The sequence below is a fragment of the Ovis canadensis genome, chromosome 6 (genome assembly GCF_042477335.2).
Source record: "Ovis canadensis isolate MfBH-ARS-UI-01 breed Bighorn chromosome 6, ARS-UI_OviCan_v2, whole genome shotgun sequence".
NCBI classification, from domain to species: Eukaryota; Metazoa; Chordata; class Mammalia; order Artiodactyla; family Bovidae; genus Ovis; species Ovis canadensis.
The window spans coordinates 75035555-75056733 of NC_091250.1; the positions used below are offsets into that span (position 1 = coordinate 75035555).

At 39.5% G+C, this 21179-nt stretch overlaps 1 protein-coding gene across 2 annotated transcripts in view; it reads right to left on the reverse strand.

Annotated features, from left to right (window-relative positions):
* The window catches only part of SMIM14 (small integral membrane protein 14), a 62680-nt gene that overhangs the window by 5875 nt on the left and 35626 nt on the right, over positions 1-21179 (reverse strand). For both annotated transcript variants that reach the window (XM_069593914.1, XM_069593915.1), the window contains exon 3: positions 6151-6199. In XM_069593914.1, coding sequence (XP_069450015.1) covers positions 6151-6199 — 49 coding nt within the window. The remainder of the gene's footprint in view (positions 1-6150; positions 6200-21179) is intronic.

Genomic DNA, 21179 nt, shown 5'->3' on the forward strand with positions numbered 1-21179 from the left:
ATTCACGGCAATTCATAGCTATACTGAGATCTGCAGAACCCAGGTTAAGACCACCTGATATACAGGAAAGCCATGCTAGGGGAGAGAGGGTCATGCATTTTAATTACAGAAGCAGCCGAAAAAATAATAGAGCTTAAGGAAAAGGGGACATCTAAGTTGTACATATACGAATTAAAGATCCCTTTAATGACATTTTCAAACAAAGAGATTAATTTGGCCTTTTTTTGGAAAAAGAATATGGATTAAGATCTAGTTATTTCAAAGTCTATGCATTTATCCAGAAGAAAAAAAAATCTGGTGTCTGTGTAGGTTATCAGTCCCTCAAGGCAGCCATGTCTTATTTATTTCAGAGTAAGTACCTGGCTCATGGAACGAGCTTAACAAATTTATAATAAATGAAATGTGTATTAGAGAACTCAAAGTGTCAGAAATGAAAATTCTAGAAAATCAGATTTCTAGAGAAAATAGTATCTATAGGTGGTTATTGTCAATTTTAGTTTTTAAATACCACTCAAATCTGTCCACTTTCAGCTCCACACCCACACTTGTTCAAGCTTCTTGTCTGGTCTACTGCAATGGCCTCTTAACCAACCTCCTTATACTTACTCTTGACTCCTCTAATTCTATCCTTTAAGCTGCTCCAAGACTGATTTCTTTTTTAAAGCAAAATATTATCTATTATTTTTATTACTGAATTATAGTTAAAAGTTGAGCGGCTACTTTGAACCAGGCATTATCTCTCTCAATCCCTTTTAACAATCTTTTTATTTTTATTTTGGCTGTGCCTGGAGACCTGTGGGATCTTAGTTCCCAGCTTCACAGAACAGGGATGGAACCCAGGCCATCAGCAGTGAAAGTGCTGAGTCCTAACTACTGGACCTCCAGGGAATTCCTTAGCAATCTTATTTTATGGCAGGTATATAATACCTTTGATTTTATAGATGAGGAAACTGGGGAATGGGGGGTTAAACCCCAATGTCATACAGTCGGCATGTGGCAAAGCTGGGGTTTAAATACAGTGGCCCCATTCCAGGGTCTGTGCTCTTAACCTCTTTGCTATGTCATAATCTCTGACAGTATCACATAGAAGACAGGCCCCTGAAAACTATTACTCCTGTGGGTAGTAAAATTGGCAAATACAGTTTTTAAAAGGATTTTTGATAAACTTACAACTAGCTGTTAGAGTATATAAAAGTAGTCAAAGAAAGAGAACTGTGTTGTCTATATATGATCACTTCATATAGTGTACCACTCAGAACTAAAATGCTACATTAGTTAGACCTGAAGTGTAAGCCCAATGCCAATTCAGTGTGGAAAATGGGTCCCTTGCTTTTTGATGCTCTTCACAAGTAAAGGACTGTGAAGTTTCACATAGTTAAACCTCAGATCCCAAATTTACTAATGCCTAGTTCTAGACAAAGCAAACGTGGTAAAATGCTCACTCTCTGTGTGAGACTCCCATGGTGCTAACATGACTCCTAGCTCCCCGGTGCTGTCTCCTAGCCTGGTTCCCACCGCAGCCTCTCCTTCCTGCACACTGCTGCCGAAAAAGCCTGCTTACAACACTGCTCTTCACACACCTCTGCTGACTAACCCAGTGACTCACTCTCCACTGTCTACTGCTTCGACTCTGAACTCTTCAGCCTGGCCTTTCCTCATAAGACGTGGCCCTACTCACCAATGTTACCACTTACCATTTCTCAGAAAAATCCTCCTCTGCTCTAGTCAACCTCATTCGTTCTTCCGCCTTTATCCAGTGGATCCCTGACTTGCATGCCCAAATAGAATAGCCTGTGACAACATCCACGCCACCATTTCTAAGGCCCTGCCTCATATCATCTAATTCAGGAGCGCCTCCGGGGTGGGGTCAGGAACCAACAATATTTTTAAAGCTTTCCAAGTGAATCTGATGCAATAGTGCATCGCTAGTTTGGCTGCCATTCACCAACTTCGCAAACTCAGTCATTCTGCGGACTCATTATTTTTCCCTGTTAGGCATGATCTCATTTAACTCATTCAACAACATCCTACAACCCACTCTCGCCTGGTGAAAAAAAAGCTCCATTTTCTCTGCCCATTCTTTCCTTAGTTCTCTAGACTAGGGTAGCATTTCTAGTTTGAAACAATGGTTTCCTACGTCTCCTAATTAATTCATTAACTTTTTAAAAATGAAACTATCTCATAGCTGTTTGACTTTACCACCTCTTAAATAAATAATCTCTGTGCCTCGATTTTTTTTTTAACCTGTGAAATGGAAATATTACCATCATCTCATAGAATAGTTGCGAAGACGGAAATGATCAGTACATGAAAAGTAGCACAGTACCTGGAACACAATAAGTATTCGATAAACATCAGCCACTACTGATCTGTGCTATAGCTGATCAGCTTTAGGATCAAATTAAGCTTCCCTGGTGGCTCAGCGATCAAGAATCTGCTAGCAATGCAGGACACGAGGCAGGAACCATGGGTTCTATCCCTGGTTTGGGAAGATCTCCTGGATAAGAAAATGGCAACCCGCTACAGTATTCTTGCCTGGAAAATCCCATGGACAGAGGAGCCTGGCTAGCTACAGTCTATGGAATCACATAAGAGGTGGACATGACTTAGCAACTGAGCACAGAAAAGACTACGTGCAGAAAGGTCCTGGTATGAATGACCGGACTGGATAAGATGGTGAAGTGAGAATGAAAAAGGATCAGATATAAATGGCAACAAGATGAAAGAAGCACAACACTTGGCAAAAGCCTGAAATGGTGATGGGAGGAGGAGGAAGAAAAAGCTAAGTGTGCCTCTAAAACTTCTGCAGGGCAGTAATATGCAGAATTCTCTACTTAAAAAGGCTAAACAGATACAGTTTTCCTGACTTCCTAGGTTTGATAAGAGCATTCTCTCATTCTCCAATAACTTAAGGCCCATATCAGCAATAGCTGAACCAGGACAGTCGAACCGATGATCACAGTATTTTTCTTGTTTACAGCAGTAGCACAAACTTAAGACTGGCTCTAGAAGGTACTTTACATAGACATACTCTGCAGGGTTATTAACAAAAAGCTGAAAACAGACCTAAATGTTTGCCAAGAGCATTCAAATAAGAAATTATGGTATGTGGGGTCTGGGGTGAAGCTGTAACACAATGGTGAGGGACGTTTACATGAGACAAGCGACAAGCTATTTCTTGACAGAGGGGAGAAAACAGGTGAAAAACAGTGTGTACTAAGAAAGGGGGGTGGCAAACAATAAATATTTGCCTGTATATGCATAAAGAAATTGTGGAAAAATACACAGAGGGCCAATAATGCCCAAAGACAGGACCTGGACAGATGGGAGAATATGAGTAGGAAATCCTCTTTTCACTACACACTAATTAACTGTTTGAGTTTTGAACCATGTATTTTGGGATTAGAGATGCCGGATATCTGAACTGACTTGGGCTTCTTCACGAAGTCTCAGAACATATAAGCTACTCAAACTCCCTGGCACTGCATACGGCCAATACAAGCAAGTATGAGGAGCAGCTGTTGTAAAGTCAACAGGGAGGAGTGAGAGAGCCTTTACGTGATCTGGCCACTTTGGTTTTTATTGTGATGACTGTTTGGCACTAAACATTCTAAACATTGATATAGTGCCAAATAATCTGAGTATTAAAGAAGTACAATCACATGGGGGATATAAAACCTGTTCCCTTCACTGCCTAGGAATTATTTGCCTTAAGAGGATAAATACCTTTTACTCTGTGGTCTAGAAAAACGTCACATCATAAAAATGTAAAAGGATTTTGTACACTAAAATACAGTGTTCCATTCTACTCAATGGTTAAGTCTTCGGTTACAAGAAAAAGTAAGTATTACAAGTAAGATGTCAAATGGGATATTCACAGTGACACTATTAATTTAGCTGGACACAAGGAAGATGAAAAAGAGAGAGGATCTAACAGCTGACAGATCCTGAGAGGTTATTTCTCTAAACTTATATAGATGGACAACGATCTAGTCACACCTATGAAACAGAACCTCCATAAACCCCCTGAATGATGGGGTTCACGGAGCTTCTGGGCCAGGACACACCTGGAGTTGGCTGGGAGGGTGGTGCACCCAAGAAGACAGGAAAGCTCTGCATCCCTCCCCTTGTCCCCTGCCCCACACATCTCTCCCATTTGGTTGCTGCATCTTTACAATAAACCGGTAACAGTAATTTAATTATTTTCCTCCATTCTGTTAGCCATTCTCACAAGTTACTGAAACAGAAGGGGGGTTGTGAGGACCCCTGATTAACATATATACTTTATATATGAGCATTAGCTCATTGCTGAAGATTTAAAATACACAGAAAAATAATTACATATCACTCAGAGGAAACAACTGCTTAAACCATTTAAAGACATGGCTGTTAGAAAGGATTTCCACCAAATGCTAAAAGGACTGGGGTGAGCGGAGTGGGCGGTGGACAGCTGGCCAAGATAACTGAATTAATACTCAAGCTCTAGAGTCTTGCTTTTATGTTTGGATTAAAGAAGTGAAATTTCACTCACAGAAATAAGAGTATATTTGGTTTACAGGTGGGGCTGGCTCAAGGGTCACAAACACCACAAATACAATAAATTTTTCCCCATGGGAAGTTCAATGAGATTAATTCCAACAAGAAGGACAGGTTTTAGTTTTTCTGCTGAGGCAAAAATCTGAGCTGGTTATCAGAGGGAGCACTGTAGGTTAGTGAACGCTGCTGAAGAGTCAATGCAAAGAAACCTGGAGTGGGGGCACCGGTCACCACCCACCATGCCCCAAACCGAATGGAACGTCTGTCCGTTACTTTCTTGCCCAGAGGCATATGGTTATTGTCCTGTTGCACCAAAAGACTACCTTCTGACAAAGCTTCTACTTTGAGCCAGGCACTGTACTAGCTTCTATTTCTCTAAGTTGTTCCATTTACAGAATTTGATGGGATGCTCAGTTCACACAGTAATAACAGTAATTAATAATGTAGTAACAAGCCTCTTTATAATGACACCTTGCTGTGTTTCGCTTTAGCTTCATATACATAATAAAGTAGCACTCAGCTTCAGAGATATGAAGTACAAGCAACTAGCCTACTAATAAGTGCAATTTGGCAGTATGTCAAAAGTCTTAAAATGTACATAAGGATGTTTATTTAAGTATTATTTATAACAGCAAAAATATATTAGTAACCTAAGATTCCAACAGAAGGGAATTATTTGAACACTGGTACATCCTCATAATGAATTATTATTTAGTAAATATTTTTAAGGTAAATACATGTTGATATAGTCACAATATAGTAGTGAAAAACAACATATACAAAGTGATCCCATTTTTCTAGGTATATATGAATTGAATTGTGCCTGGCTTCACCATCCTGTGAATGTCATACTTTCATTCTTATGGTCAAATTATTATGGTACAGGACTGGTTTGGCTACTATTTCCCTTCAAAGTATCCCTCAGGTTATTTCTGTCCTGAAAAAAGATGCCTCATATTACGGCCACCAAGTCCACCAGCTACATTCACCATGCAGGATCCACCTTCCCACACTGATTCTCACTTTATCATCACCACTGCCTCAAAAGTCATGGAGAAACCTCCCCACTGTCCATACCCTCTTGAGACTTCTAATGTCAGAGCCAAGGGAATGATTCCAATGGCTCCCAAAGCTTCCAAACCTTGGCAAAAAATGGCCTCCCCTTCCTGCGCTCACAAACTCTCAAAGTTGCCAATGGATGCAGATAGATGCTAGGGAAAGAATGAGGGGTTTGTGCTAAAGCCCCGGTGCTCAGTCCAATGAGCCCAAAGTGACCAGTTCCTCACATATTTGCCCCCCAAAAGAGGTCTTGGGAGGGTTTACACCAAGTTGTGAACAGTGGTCATCTTTTATTATTCTGGAAGTTTTTCTTTTCCTTTTTTTGTATCTATGGTTTTATGATTTTATTCAATGAAGCAGTTCTGATTTTGTGGCAGGACCAAAAAACACATTTTTAACTTAAAAAATTTAGCATTTTCAGTAGGAGCTACATTACTGAGAGTCATCTCCTTAAACAGCAAACTGTAAGCATAATTTCTGGCAAATGTTCAGTCATATTCCGATCTCTAACTGTGCCCCCAATGCCAAGCCTCCTGCTGTCCCACCATTACTTACATTCCTGAAGACATTCTGTGTCTGTGCAGTAGGACTGCGACTGCCTCAGCTACAATGAATAAGAAAAAAGGAAATTAGCCACCAGACTTACCAAAACGGATACTACTTATCAGAAAGATCATGCTTTGTTTTGTAATGAACACTACCACACTATCTATTGTACCTTCAAAATCAAATATCAGATAAAAACACAGAATACATATAGGGCCTGATCAGTTTGGCGGGATTTTTTTCTCCTCAACATAATACTCAAATATACTGTGGTCTGGTGCAATTCACCTAGTTAAATTAGGAATTTTAAAAAGTTACCTGTGACAGAAACTCCTACTACCATATGTTATTAGACTTACCAAAGGAAAAGCACTTAACCATAGAGCAGAGCCACTAAAGAAAGAGTAAACTTGGTTAACAAGATTTTTTTCTCACTTAAAGTTAGAAGCAAAGAAAGAGAAAAATAGGTTCTCTTTATAGAAAAGGCCTTTGGAAAGAAAGGAATTTTTTTTCCTTTTAGCTTACATCTGCATAAACAGTGGTTGGATAAATAAGAAACTAATAAAAATGATACCACAGGAGTTGGGCAGTGGGTTGGAGGAACAGAGTAGGTTCTGATGAGATGGGATTTGAAGTTTTCATTGTCTATCTTAACATATAATTTAATTTTGGAACCATATGATTATGAAATTTAAAAGATAACTGAAAAGAAAAGACCCACCTATCAATAAACAGACATCATCCTTTTATGAATGTTCACCCTATGCTGAGGCCTTTTAGGATGTTTAAAAATGATAATCTCATATATCTTAAAAGAGATGACACAGAGTAAACAGAATGAGCATGCAACTTTTCAATTCAGCTTCATTACTTTATAATCACACCCTCTCTCCATTACAGCAGTTTAACATCACTTGCAATTATTTGGGGAAGCCACTCCATGGCACTTGTGCTTAGCTGGACTCTGAACAAAGACAGATGTTGATTTAAAGTCAGGCTCTGCAACTTTCTAGAGTTTCAAGACCTTTGGCAAATTCTTTAACACCTTTAAGCTTTAGTTTCCTCATGTGGTAAAATGAGGATATGCCTAGATCTGAATACAGGTAAGAATTAAATACACAGCACATATGAAATGTAGTGACAACACAAGAAAGAAGAAATGTTAGCTATTATTATTACTATGCTAGACAAATTATGACCTCATCTAAAACAACAGAATAAATCATCTTATAAATTGCTAAGATGATCAGACTTGTTTTTCTGTATACCACTAAAAGTAGTTCTATTTGAATTAGAATGAGAAAATAGATCTTAATTATTGTAAAAAAAAAAATATGCTGGATACCTTAAACCTTCCTAAATATGCAAAGAATCAATTCAAAAACCCTTTTATACATTCTATGGCTATTATCAAAAAGACAGTAAATAATGAGTGTTGGTGAGGATATGGAGAAAAGGAAACCCCTGTACACTGTCAGTGGAAATAAAAATTGGTAGCAACCTATGGAAAACAGTATGGAAGTTCCTCAAAAAGTTAAAAATAGAACTACTATATAAATCAAGCAGTTCCACTTCTGGGTATTTACCTTAAGAAAACAAAAACACAAAGATACAAAAGATACATATAACTGTATGTTTTCTGTAGCATTATTTGCAATATCCAAGATATGGAAATAACCTCTAAGTGTCAACGGATGGATGAATAGATAAAGAAAACACACACACAAAGGAGTATTATTCAGCCATAAAAAAAGAATGAAATCTTGCCACCTGTAACACCATGGATGGACCCCAAGGGCATTATGCTAAGTGAAGTAAGTCAGAAAAAGATAAATACTGTATGATCTCACTTATATGTGGAATCTAAAAACAAAAATCTCATGAATATAGAGAAGAGACTGGTGGCAGCCTGAGGCAGGGGGAGAAGGGTGGGCAAAATGGGTGAAGGAGGTCAAAAGGTGCAAATGTCTAGTTAAAAAAAAAATCAGTAAGTTATGGGTATGTAATGTACAGCATGGTGACTATAGTTAATACTGTAAACAAATTATACATTCTAAAGAAATTGAAAAAAAGACTTCTAGCCTTTGGGTCACAAATCAGACCTAATGAACTTCCTACTTTGCATATATTCTGTTTAAGTTTTATTAATTTTTTCCCTATAAGTAATATGTATACACAGTACAAAATTCAAAAGTACAAAAAGATATTCTATGCATGGTAAATCTCTCTCTCTCTCCTAACCTTCAGTTCAGTTCAATTGCTCAGTTGTGTCCGACTCTTTGTGACCCCATGAATTGCAGCATGCCAGGCCTCCCTATCCATCACCAACTCCAGGAGTTCACTCAGACTCACGTCCATCAAGTCAGTGATGCCATCCAGCCATCTCATCCTCGGTCGTCCCCTTCTCCTCCTGCCCCCAATCCCTCCCAGCATCAGGGTCTTTTCCAATGAGTCAATTCTTTGCATGAGGTGGCCAAAGTACTGGAGTTCCAGCTTTAGCATCAGTCCTTTCAAAGAACACCCAGGACTGATCTCCTTTAGAATGGACTGGTTGGATCTCCTTGCAGTCCAAGGGACTCTCAAGAGGCTTCTCCAACACCACAGTTCAAAAGCATCAATTCTTCGGTGCTCAGCTTTCTTCACAGTCCAACTCTTATGTCCATACATGACCACTGGAAAAAACATAGCCTTGACTAGACAGACCTTTGTTGGCAAAGTAAGCCTCCACAAAACTCAGGGCTTTTTGTGAACCTCACCAGAGATGTCCTTACGTTTTTATAAGCATATGTATCTGTTCCTATTACTCCTCCTCCACCTCTAAGTAGATTGTGTAAAACATAAAGGTTTATTAGGTAAAAAATGTCACTGGATAGGACAAGCACTATCTAATCACTTAAGACATCAAATAAGGAGTAAAAAGAACTTTTGTGGGTTTAATATTTAGCAACCACACAGCATATCCCCAAACCTACAGCTGTGATTGAAATGACCAATGAATTATCAGTTCTTTGTACATTATGTAACTCAAATGCCGGCTCTGGCTTCTGGCTATAGCTCTACTAGAACTGCTGCCCTTGTCCTGAGGTCTGACTTGCTGGCTAACAGGAGCTCAATGACATCTACAAATCACATGATTTCCATGTGAAAAGCCCCCAAATCCATTTCCTCACAAATTTACTTCAATGGAGGGCCACACCACCAGCTCTAGGCTTCTTTTTCATGCCTGCATCAGTCCCATCCTCCTGCTTCAACGTGGGTCTACCAGATAAGATGCTTACTGTGTTCTTTTTTGATGTTCCAGCGATGATGCGGGTCAGAGTTTTACCCCACACCCTTGCAGTGGTTTTGTAGTCTATAGCAAGGTCACCAATCTACAACCTGCAGGCTGGAGGCCTATTTTCATAAATAGTTTTACTGAACCATAGCCACACCCTTTTGTTTACATATTATCTGTGTTGCTTTCCTGAAACAGATGAGTTTAGTAGCTGCCATAGAGACTCCAAGCCTAAAATATTTACTATCTAGCCCTTAAATCATTCAATACTACTTATAATGACATCAGGTAAAGCCATTAGGAAACATCGATGAAAGAAAAGAAAAAAGAAATATTTTTGTGTAGCTATATACAAATGTTCATTTTAAAATGTGAGATGCTCACTAATTATGTCTAGTTATAATGCAACTATCATTTATATCCACTTATTCATTCAAAATATTTACTAAATGCTTTCTATGTGCCAAGTACAGTTCCAGGTACTGATGATATGATGTGAAAAGGACAAAATTTCTACTCTTAAAGATCATACAGTCTTGTGGGGAAAATCAGACAACTAAGAAATATAAAAATGTCAAAGAGTCACAGAGAGAATGAAAATAGGATGGCATACAGTGGCAATCCAGTAGCCACTTTAAATCATGCATACAGAGGCAGGAACACTTAAGGGACTATCTCCACGACAGTAACAGTAAAGATCAAGGACATGAGAATTCAGGAATTCCAGACAGAATAAACAACTAGGAAAGGCCCCTGGATGAAAAGGTACCTGGGAGTTGGTGCTGAGGAACCACAAGGCCACTGTGTTTGGGGCATACAAGCAATACTATTTAGCTGCTGGATTTAGTCAACCTCAGAACCAAATGCTCTTTGTACATGCACAAGTCAGCACAGTTTGCTGTTAATGGCATTAGTTTGACTGCCTCTAATTCTAAGATAAATAACAGATACTGATATGTTTAATCAATGTGGGATAGGAGTACCTTATTATTATCATATTAGAAGTACATTTAAATACAAATATATTTTAATGATATGAATTTATAAATATTACCTTAAATTATAATTTAAATAATTATTTGTATTACATTATAATACAAGAAACATTACAGAATACTTAGGAATTAATGTGGATTAATTCTCTGCCTAGTACAATTATCATTATGTTTTCTAGTCTTAAAAATATGCATAGTTTCACATAATTACAATTAATCACCAGGGTTCCTGGTGGCTCAGTTGGTAAAGAATCTGCCTGCAGTGCAGGAGACCCAGGTTCGATCCTTGGGTGGGAAGATGCCCTGGAGAAGGGAATGGCACCCCACTCCAGTTTTCTTGCCTGGAGAATCCCAGGGAGAGAGGAGCTTGGCAGGCTACAGTCCATGGGGATGCAAAGAGTTGGACACGATTGCGCGACTAAATCACACATAACTACAGCCAGTGTAATAACAAATATTTACTAGGAACTTTCATGTGGTAGGGACTATACTAAGAATTTAGATAATCCTCACACTCACTAGAGGAGGCAGGGGCTATTATTCCTTCTTTACAGATGAAGAAATTCGAGTCTGGAGGAGGTTAGCTAATATATCCAGTACTAACTCTGAAGTAGAGATTTTCAATCCCAATTCTATTTTACTTTACAATGTACAAAATGTATCATAATTTTTATTAACATATCATTAGACTGAAACATTGTGTAACCAGCCACAATTTTGAATGGTTACAAAAGATTCCAGTGAATTGATATACAACTGATATACAACTGAACTGAAGCAAATTCAGAGTTAAGGTGAAAATGACCATATCTAATTACCTAATAGCCTCTAAGATTAATATACCCAGTGTTTTCCTTCAGCACTAAAAGAGATCTCTTCCTTTAGGTATTACTACATGGAATAAGCTTCCTTTTGGGACTATGATAAAAAACAGTAATGTATAATTTGTCCTGTTATACAAATTTCTAGAAAATTAATTCACTCACATACAATTGACAAATATAGAAATTATGTCAGTTTTAGATGGTAGCTATGTCAGTTTATAACTGATTTTTTTCTAGGTAAGGGAAGCCAGAAGTGGGAAGTCAAATTACAACTCATGCCTTGCAGAAAGAAGCCCTTTCAGCTTTAATAAAAATGTTAAAAAGTACCTGCACACACACACACACACACACACACACACACACACACAAGATCAAGAATGAAAAGAAATTATTCATTGAGAGTCTGGCTGACTGAAGCACTATATCTCCAGTCCAAGCTGCAGCGAGTCTTTGGGACATTCCATTGAGAGCTGGAGTTGGATCCTGCTCTTCTGGCTGGTCTTCCACAGGTTGCTGGCTACCTACGCTCTACATGTTCATAGGCAGACGATGCTGCAGGCTCTGCATAATGAGGTGCCAAAGTATCATAACTACATTTCTGATCCTGGATTTACATGTTCTGTCCAAACCAGTGTGTTGGGATATATATTCAGTACGTCAGATTCAAACACTTGTGATGGGTAAACTATATAGTCTTTAAAGAATTAGAAAAACACATTTAGTAAAACAAGAGAATCTCACTGCTTTGATAAAACTCTTTAAACAGAGGCCTAATTTACAGTGCATCTCAGTTTTCTCTTGACTTATCTGAAGAATACAGTGGGACTACTGATGCTGATTTTGGCCACTCCAAAGGGAAGTCATTTGTGAAAACAAAATAATTAAAAGAAAATCAATAAACAACAAGGTCCTATTATATAGCACAAGGAGCTAAATTCAAAATTCTGTGATAAACCATAATGGAATAACACTGAATCACTGGTATATGACAGAAAGTAACAGAACACTGTAAATTAACTATACTTTTATTTTTTTTAAAAAAAAGGATACTAATATAAGGGAAGCAGGCATAGCAGTAACTGCAGTATGGAGCCATAAACTTTGAATATTTTCTGTGTGGCAGTGGAGTGGGGGGAGCCACATGCGGACTATTTACAGTCAATGGTTGCTCCCCAGGTAAACCCTTTTGCTAGCTAACACTGATCCCAGGATCCCAGGAACCTAACCAGGATGGTCATGTAAAGTTCCTTAAATGAATTAGCTTCAAAATCGATGAGACAAAATAGTATGGTTAGAATAAATGCTTTTCTTCATTGGGAAAAAAGGAGAAAACAGAGATTAAAAGAATGTAAGAGTCTTGGCACCGAGATTTTATGTTAGGGAAAATGTAGAACCTAAAATAGTCTCTTAGGATATCTAGGACTTTGGCTGTCAGAGGCTGATGGAAAAAAACATAGATCAAAGAGAAGACTCTAATGGCAAAAAAGCAGATAAATGGAACTTCTATGAGGAATCTTAGCTTGGAGAAATTCTTTAAAAAAAATTACAAGAAAAACAGAAAATCTCTCTTTGGAATTATCAAAAGGTATCTGCTATGGATGTTCGTAGTCCTTCCACCCCTCCAAATTCATATACTAAAGCCCGAATCCCCAGTGTGATGTACGGGGGTACGGGTCTTTGGGGGGTGATGAGGTTTAGATGAGGTCATGAGAGTGGAGCCACCTTGATGGAATTAGTGTCGTTATAAGAGGGTGAGAGGCTTTCCTGGTGGCTCAGAGGTTAAGCGTTTGCCTGGAATGTGGGAGACCCGGGTTCAATCCCTAGGTCGGGAAGATCCCCTGGAGAAGGAAATGGCAACCCACTCCAGTACTCTTGCCTGGACAATCCCATGGAGGGAGAATCCCATGGAGGGAGAATCCCATGGAGGGAGAATCCCATGGAGGGAGAATCCCATGGAGGGAGAATCCCATGGAGGGAGAATCCCATGGAGGGAGAATCCCATGGAGGGAGAATCCCATGGAGGGAGAATCCCATGGAGGGAGGAGCCTGGTAGGCTACAGTCCTTGGGGTCGCAAAGAGTCGGACACGACTGAGCGACTTCACTTCACTTCACTTCATGAGAGGGTGAGAGCAGAGCCCTCAGCCTCTCTGGGCCACATGAGGATACAGCAGGGTGGCTATCTGAAAACCAAGAAAAAAGCCCAATCACCAGATACCAAATCAGGTAGCTCCCTGGTCTTGGACTTAGTGCCTCCAGAACCATGAGAAATAGCTACTGTTTATGGCCCCCAGTCTGTGGTGTTGGGCTAAAGCAGCCTGGGGCAACTAACACAGAACCTAAACAAGAACTTATTTGCCATTTTTCTGTGTCTGCTCAAGAATCTCATGTATATTGGAGGTACTCTTCTTTCCCAGGCACAGATCTACCTGCGGACTGATAAACAGTGTCATACAGAACAGTGGTTCAAAAAAGCAGCTTCAAAGTCAGAGGTATCTGGGTTCAAATTCTGTGTCTGTTACTTTCTAAAGCAGAGTTTCAAACTACAAAAGAAATAAATACAATCTATTATCAACGTTAATATCATGGTGAGGATTCAAAGATATAACATATATAAAATCAAATATAAAATATATATAAAAAAATCAGGTCATGGCCCATAGTATGCTTTCAGATTATAGCATTATGCAGGAAAGGGCAGCCTGTTTATGTAAGTAAGCCTGCTCATAGTTATCACTTTTTTTTTAAGTGAAATGCCAAAACCAACAGCAAAAATGTACTTTAAAATAAATGGTTAAACAGTTGTTCAGTGTTCCCTAACCAGACCTCATATAGTTCTCAGTAATAAGGATGGCTTGAAATAACCTTAGACTGTCAAAACCCAGCTCTACCTAATTTTTAATACTGTACCACATTCCATTTAAATACATCATTTCCAAATTTGTATATGAAAAACAATGTTGTGAATGTTCCTATAAAAACATTCTTACATACTGGTTAATCTCTTTAGAATATAGAGAAGAGTTGCTATAATGAAGGTACATACATTTTAAGTTTTGATATACATTGCCAAATTACAGAATGAGAATTTTAAAGAAATGACATAATACAAAGTTACATTCAAGAATTCCTGCATAATCACACCACTGAGGAAGCCCAATGTCTCAAGTGAGAGATAGCTAGAATCTAATTATATCTGATCACATTTAGTTCTCTTAACTCAGAAATGGTTTAAAATTAATTCAAAATAAATTAAAGACCTGAAACCACAAAAATCCTAGAAGCAAACATAGGTGGTAAGCTCCCTGACATTAGTCTTGGTGATGAGTTTTTGGATGACTTTAAAAGCAAAGGCAAGAAGGGCAAAAATAAATACAAATATGCGAAAGTTGTTGTTGTTAATAGCTAAGTCACATCCGACTCTTTTGAGATCCCATGGACTGTAGCCCACCAAGCTCCTCTGTCCATGGGATTCTCCAGGCAAGAACACTGGAGTGGGCTGCCATGCCCTCCTCCAGGATGTGTATACACACATAGTGGAATTATTATTCAGCCTTTAAAAAGAACAAAACCTTGCCTTTTGTGGCAACACGAATGGACCTTGAGGGAACTATGCTAAGTGAAATAAGTAAGAGAAAGACAAATACCATATGCGGAACTAAAACAAGAAAAGAGAGCTCAAAGATACAGAGAACAGACTGGTGGTTGCCAGAGGTGGGGGGGTTTGGGGGTCGGAGGTGAGCGAAATGGGTGAAGGAGGACAAAATGTACATTTCCTGTTATTAAATAATTAAGTTATAGGGAGATAATTTACAGCATAGTGATTCTAGTTAATAATACCATATGCATACTTGAAAGTTGCTAAGACAATAGATCTTAATAGTTCTCATCACTAGAAAAATTATGTATATACAATACATACATACGCATTCTGTAACTGTGTATGGTGACAAGTGTTATTAACTAGACTTACTGTGATGGTAATTTCCCAATACATATAAGTCATACACCTGAAACTAATGTTTATCAATGATACTTCAGTTTTAAAAAGAAGTGAAGTCTATTGCCCCTCTTCTTGAAGCTGAGCAGGTTCAGGACTGCTACAACCAAAAGTATGGCAGAAGTGTTATATGTGACACCTTAGGCTAGGTTGCAAGAAGTATCCAGCCACTGCACGCTTCTTTCCCTTCCTCATCCTCCCCCGGGATGGATGCTTGCCCTTGGAACGACGCCACTGTGCTGTGAGGAAGGCATGAAGCCACATGAAAGGCCGCATGTAGGTGTTCTGGCTGACAGCGCTAGGCAGGGTTTCAGCCACCAGCCAGCATAAATTGCCAGACAGCGAGTGAGCAAGCCTTCCATGCTCTTCCTGCTCCCAGCCTCTCAGTCTTCCAGCTAAGAACCCAGATGTTACGCAGCACACTAGCCATCTCTACTGTGCTCTGTATGAACTCTAGACACAGAGTTTGTCCACTTAATTAAAAGGCTTTTTTAATCCCACTAAGTTTTAGGGTAATTTGTTATACAGTCCTAACAATGGAAGGAGAAGGCAATGGCAACCCACTCCAGTACTCTTGCCTGGCAAATCCCATGGACAGAGGAGCCTGGTAGGCTGCAGTCCATGGAGTCGCTAGGAGTCAGACATGAGTGAGCGACTTCATTTTCACATTTCACTTTCATGCATTAGAGAAGGAAATGGCAACCCACTCCAGTGTTCTTGCCTGGAGGATCCCAGAGACGGGGGAGCCTGGTGGGCTGCCATCTATGAGGCTGCACAGAGTTGGACACAACTGAAGCGACTTAGCAGCAGCAGCAACAATGGAAATATAAAAGAAACTATGAATAGCTTATAATTAGTAAAGTGGCAATGAGAGGCTGGCAAACATAGGGAGATTCTGATTTTTCCCTTTCTATACTTGGTACTCCTTGAATTTTGGGCCATGAAGACATGTACTAGTTACTGTTATCTTTTAAATAAAACATAACCCCCCTTCTGTAAAAACAAAGGAAAACCATGAGGCCGGAAGGGAGAGCTCTCACACAGTACAATTTGATGCCAATTATAAGATTTAGCAATTGTTACAGACCTCAGTAGAAGAGCCATTAATTATAGGCCCCAACAGTACAAGATGTACGTTGCATCTCCTATAAGAAACTGATTACCCCAGAAACTCAGCCAGTGAGAAACCATAATCACCCTGAACTCTCACTTTTCTTCAATGGGCTTTTGTTCAGAATGACCCCTCCCAACTTTCTCCTTTTTCTCTATAAAATAATGTTCCTTGGACTTGCCGATGGCTTTCACTGTGGCTTGCTTGTCCTGAATTGCAATTCTCTGCTATTCCCAAATAAATCCATTTTTGCTGGTAAAATAACTGACTTTTTTCAAGGTCAACACTTTCTAATTGGTAAACTCAATTGTACCATAAATCACAGGACCATTTAGCTTTCCAGTGGCTAGATGATAGTGATAAAAAAAATTAAGATTTGAAAGAAGGAAATACAAAACATTTCCTTTACTGACTAAAGTAAAAACCAAAAGTCAACCATATTATTAAAAAGGCTCTACAGCAACATGGAAAATGCTCAATATTATTAAATTGGGGATAAAAAATATATATCATAGTATCTAAATGTTTGTTAGAAAGATCTGGGAAAATGCATACCAAATTCATCTAGGGAAGTAGTATTGTGCCAGATACGGAGAAGTGAGTGAGGGGTTTGATCTTATTTTAATATGTTGATTGCTTTTTTGAAAGAATATTACTATATTTTTTATTTCAGTAATTAAACATTTAACAAAAAATATATTAAGAGGAAAAGATACTAGCAGTAGTAACATTTCCTGGGTAGAGAAGTTTCTTAAACTTTTAAGGCATACATCTTCCAGGCCAATAACAGGTCTTACTTAATGTGATTTATTTAAGTACAGTGGACATCAGTCAAACTTCCCTGGTGGCTCAGACGGTAAAGTGTCTGTCTATAATGTGGGAGACCCGGGTTCGATCCCTGGGTCGGGAAGATCCGCTGGAAAAGGAAATGGCAATCCACTCCAGCACTATTGCCTGAAAAATCCCATGGACAGAGGAGCCTAGTAAGCTACAGTCCATGGGGTTGCAAAGAGTCGGACACGACTGAGCGACTTCACTTACTCAGGCTTTTAAGGGGAATAGGACCAATGATCTCCCAGAGCACATGCTATAGCACTTTAATACAGAAACAAGTTTAAGTAAATTAAAGATGCGGAAGTTTCAGGTACACTGTTTAGATAAGGGCTGAACTACAGAGCTCAACAAACAAAAAAGGAATTATCTGCATTCCAAATCTTAAGTTACAACAGAAGAGGAAAAACACAAAACATAATCTAAATTCACATTTCTAAATCCATCTGTTCTCTCCTTCTGGCACTCCTATCGTTAATAGAGGAAACTGTATGCCAAGAGACAGCCAGTGGAGGAGAACAGGAGAAGGAGGTGACAAGAGAGCAGAAGAGGATAAAAACAGAATAATTCTGCAAGTGGCTTCGGTGGGAATGGAAAAAGACTCTCTCCAGGCCATCTTCACGGTTGTAAGGAAATATAAGTGATTTTTTAAAAACCAAAACAAACTAGATATATTAGTTATAAGGAAACACCTCTTTAAAAAAATACCCTCCGAGACACAAAAATTATACAACTTAAAAGAATGATTTATAATTAGATTGTGGTTTTGTGTTGACATCTTTCTACCTGTCTAATAGCATTCTACTACTACATCAGTGAAAACCAATATTTATCAACAGATGTATTACCACCATTAAATCAAGTAATGAAACACAGAATTATATGTAACATGATAAAGATACCTGATTTTAAATGAAAGGGATTTACTGCATATTCCTATCCACCTCTTTAAGTCTTATTAGCCAGTATCTAATGAGTAAAGCATTAGAGTTCTAATTAGAATATTAGGCTAGGATAGAAAGGTATCAGTAACATCAGATAATGCCTCCATTTTTTAATGTTTATGAACATTAACAGAACCTGGCAAAACACAACCGCGTTAAGAACAGTCTGATACTTGTGTAACCTAGGCAACATGCCAGCAGAGTAAGTAAAGCTTTGCCATTAGCACCCCAAAATGGGCATTCTTTGTACTGCAGTTTTACCAGCCTGGCACTGAACCACCGTTTGTAATACATCATTTAAAACACTCCTATGAGAATGTAGTCAGAGATACAGTCATTTGCTTTAAAAGCCCTATTGGAAATGTACAATAAAATGCACAAAAAGCAGATTTATATTCTTTGTACTGGTACAGCTTAGCAGTTAAATAATCAGACCTTACACAGCACTGATGAGGCAGTGGTACAGAGTGTGAATTGCTGTTAATGTCCATTTAGCCTTAGGAGACATACAAGGTTTTCCTAATTATATATATATATATATATATATTTAACTTGAGAAAAATTCTACCAATTTAGAAATCAACAGAGGGAAGATAAGACAGTCTTATTAAAGTTATTAAAAGGTCAGTAAATATTGCAGAATATATTTTCTTTGTAACAGTGCATTAAAAAACTTTACTATTCAGTGGGAAAAGTCTGATTTTTGTATATAACTGTACTGCTTATAATGCCTTTGAAACGCTAACAAAGTTTTATTTCTAAGTTAATTACCTGAATAAGTAATGTACTCACAGTTTTAAAACACAAAAAAGTACAGTGAAGAGTTTCTCCTACCCTGCTACCCACCCACCCTTGATCACACATACAGTGCTTTTTAACGGTACCTGACGGAAACCCACAGGGAGCAGAGCAGATCACCATACTGAAGAAACAGCACAGGGTTAGAGCTAAATGTCAAGCCCAGGTGTGCCTCTGAGACTCGCTGGTCAGCTTTAACCCTTAGGAAAGGTGACTAAAGCCCTGTACCTCAGTGTCCGCATCTGTAAAAGGAGAGTCCGCGGGCTTCCCTGGTGGCTCAGTGGTAAAGAATCTACCTGCCAAGGCGGGAGACATAGTTCGATCCCTAATCCGGGAAGATCCCACAGGAGACAGTGCAAGTGAGTACATGTGCCGCGACTGCTGCGCTCTGCAGCCTGGGAGCCGCAGCTACTGAGCCTACTCGCCTCTCTGCAAGGAGAAGCTACTGCAATGAAAGGCCTGCAAACCACAACGAAAACAACGAAAACAACGAAAAGCAGCCCCAGCTCACCACCACAGAAAAACCATCGCAGCAATGAAGACTCAGTTCAACCAAAAATAAATAAATAAAACTATTTTTTTAAAAAGGAGGATCAGCATCAGAGACTTTCCATGGCTTTAAAAAGTGTGTACATGCCTGTCAAACTCTCTCCAATATAACCATTGTTATGAATCTGAGATATATTCCTTAGATCCTCTTCCACACATTTACAAATGTTACCTTGACCTACTGCGGAAAATTCTGAAAGAGATGGGCATACCAGACCACCTGACATGCCTCTTGAGAAATCTGTATGCAGGTCAGGAAACAATAGTTAGAACTGGACGTGGAACAACACACTGGTTCCAAATAGGAAAAGGAGTCAAGGCTGCATATTGTCACCCTGCTTATTTAATTTATATGCAGAGTACATCATAAGAAACACTGGGCTGGAAGAAGCACAAGCTAGAATCAAGATTGCCAGGAGAAATATCAATAACCTCAGATATGCAGATGACACCACCCTTATGGCAGAAAGTGAAGAGGAGCTAAAAAGCCTCTTGATGAAAGTGAAAGAGGAGAGTGAAAAAGTTGGCTGAAAGCTCAACACTCAGAAAACGAAGATCATGGCATCCGGTCCCATTACTTCATGGGAAATAGATGGGGAAACGGTGGAAACAGTGTCAGACTTCATGTTTTTGGGCTCCAAAATCACTGCAGATGGTGATTGCAGCCATGAAATGAAAAGACGCTTACTCCTTGGAAGAAAAGTTATGACCAACCTAGATAGCGTATTCAAAAGCAGAGACATTACTTTGCCAACAAAGGTCTGTCTAGTCAAGGCTATGGTTTTTCCAGTGGTCATGTATGGATGTGAGAGCTGGACTGTGAAGAAAGCTGAGCACTGAAGAATTGATGCTTTTGAACTGTGGTGTTGGAGAAGACTCTTGAGAGTGCCTTGGACTGCAAGGAGATCCAACCAGTCCATTCTGAAGGAGATCAGTCCTGGGATTTCTTTGGAAGGAATGGTGTTAAAGCTGAAACTCCAGTACTTTGACCACCTCATGTGAAGAGTTGACACATTGGAAAAGACTCTGATGCTGGGAAAGATTGGGGGCAGGAGGAGAAGGGGACGACAGAGGATGAGATGGCTGGATGGCATCACCGACTCGATGGACATGAGTTTGAGTGAACTCCAGGAGTTGGTGATGGACAGGGAGGCCTGGCGTGCTGTGGTTCATGGAGTCGCAAAGAGTCGGACACGACTGAGCTACTGAACTGACCTTGACCTACACATTTTTTTCTTCTTTTTGAGTGCTGTGCTTAGTTGCTCAGTGGTGTCCAGCTCTTTGCCAACCCATGTAGCCCACCAGGCTCCTCTGTCAATGGGGATTCTCCAGGTATGAATACTGGAGTGGGTTGCCACGCTCTCCTCCAGGGGAATCTTCCCGGCCCAGGGATTGAACCCAGGTCTCCTGCATTGCAGACAGATTCTTTACCAGCTGATTAAGATTTATTTATTTATTTTAGGCTGGGCTGGGTGTTAGTTGCTGTGTGCAGCCCTTCTCTAGTTGTGGCAAGTCGGGGCCGACTCTTGCATGCTGCATGGACTTCTTGTTGCAGAGCTCAGGTTCCAGTGCCTGGGCTACAGTAGTGTGGCACATGGGCCTAGTTGCTCTGTGCCATGTGGGATCCTCCCCCACCGGAGATCAACCCTGAGTCCCCTGCACTAGCAGATGGATTTCTAACCACAAGACCACCAGGGAAACCTGACCTACACAC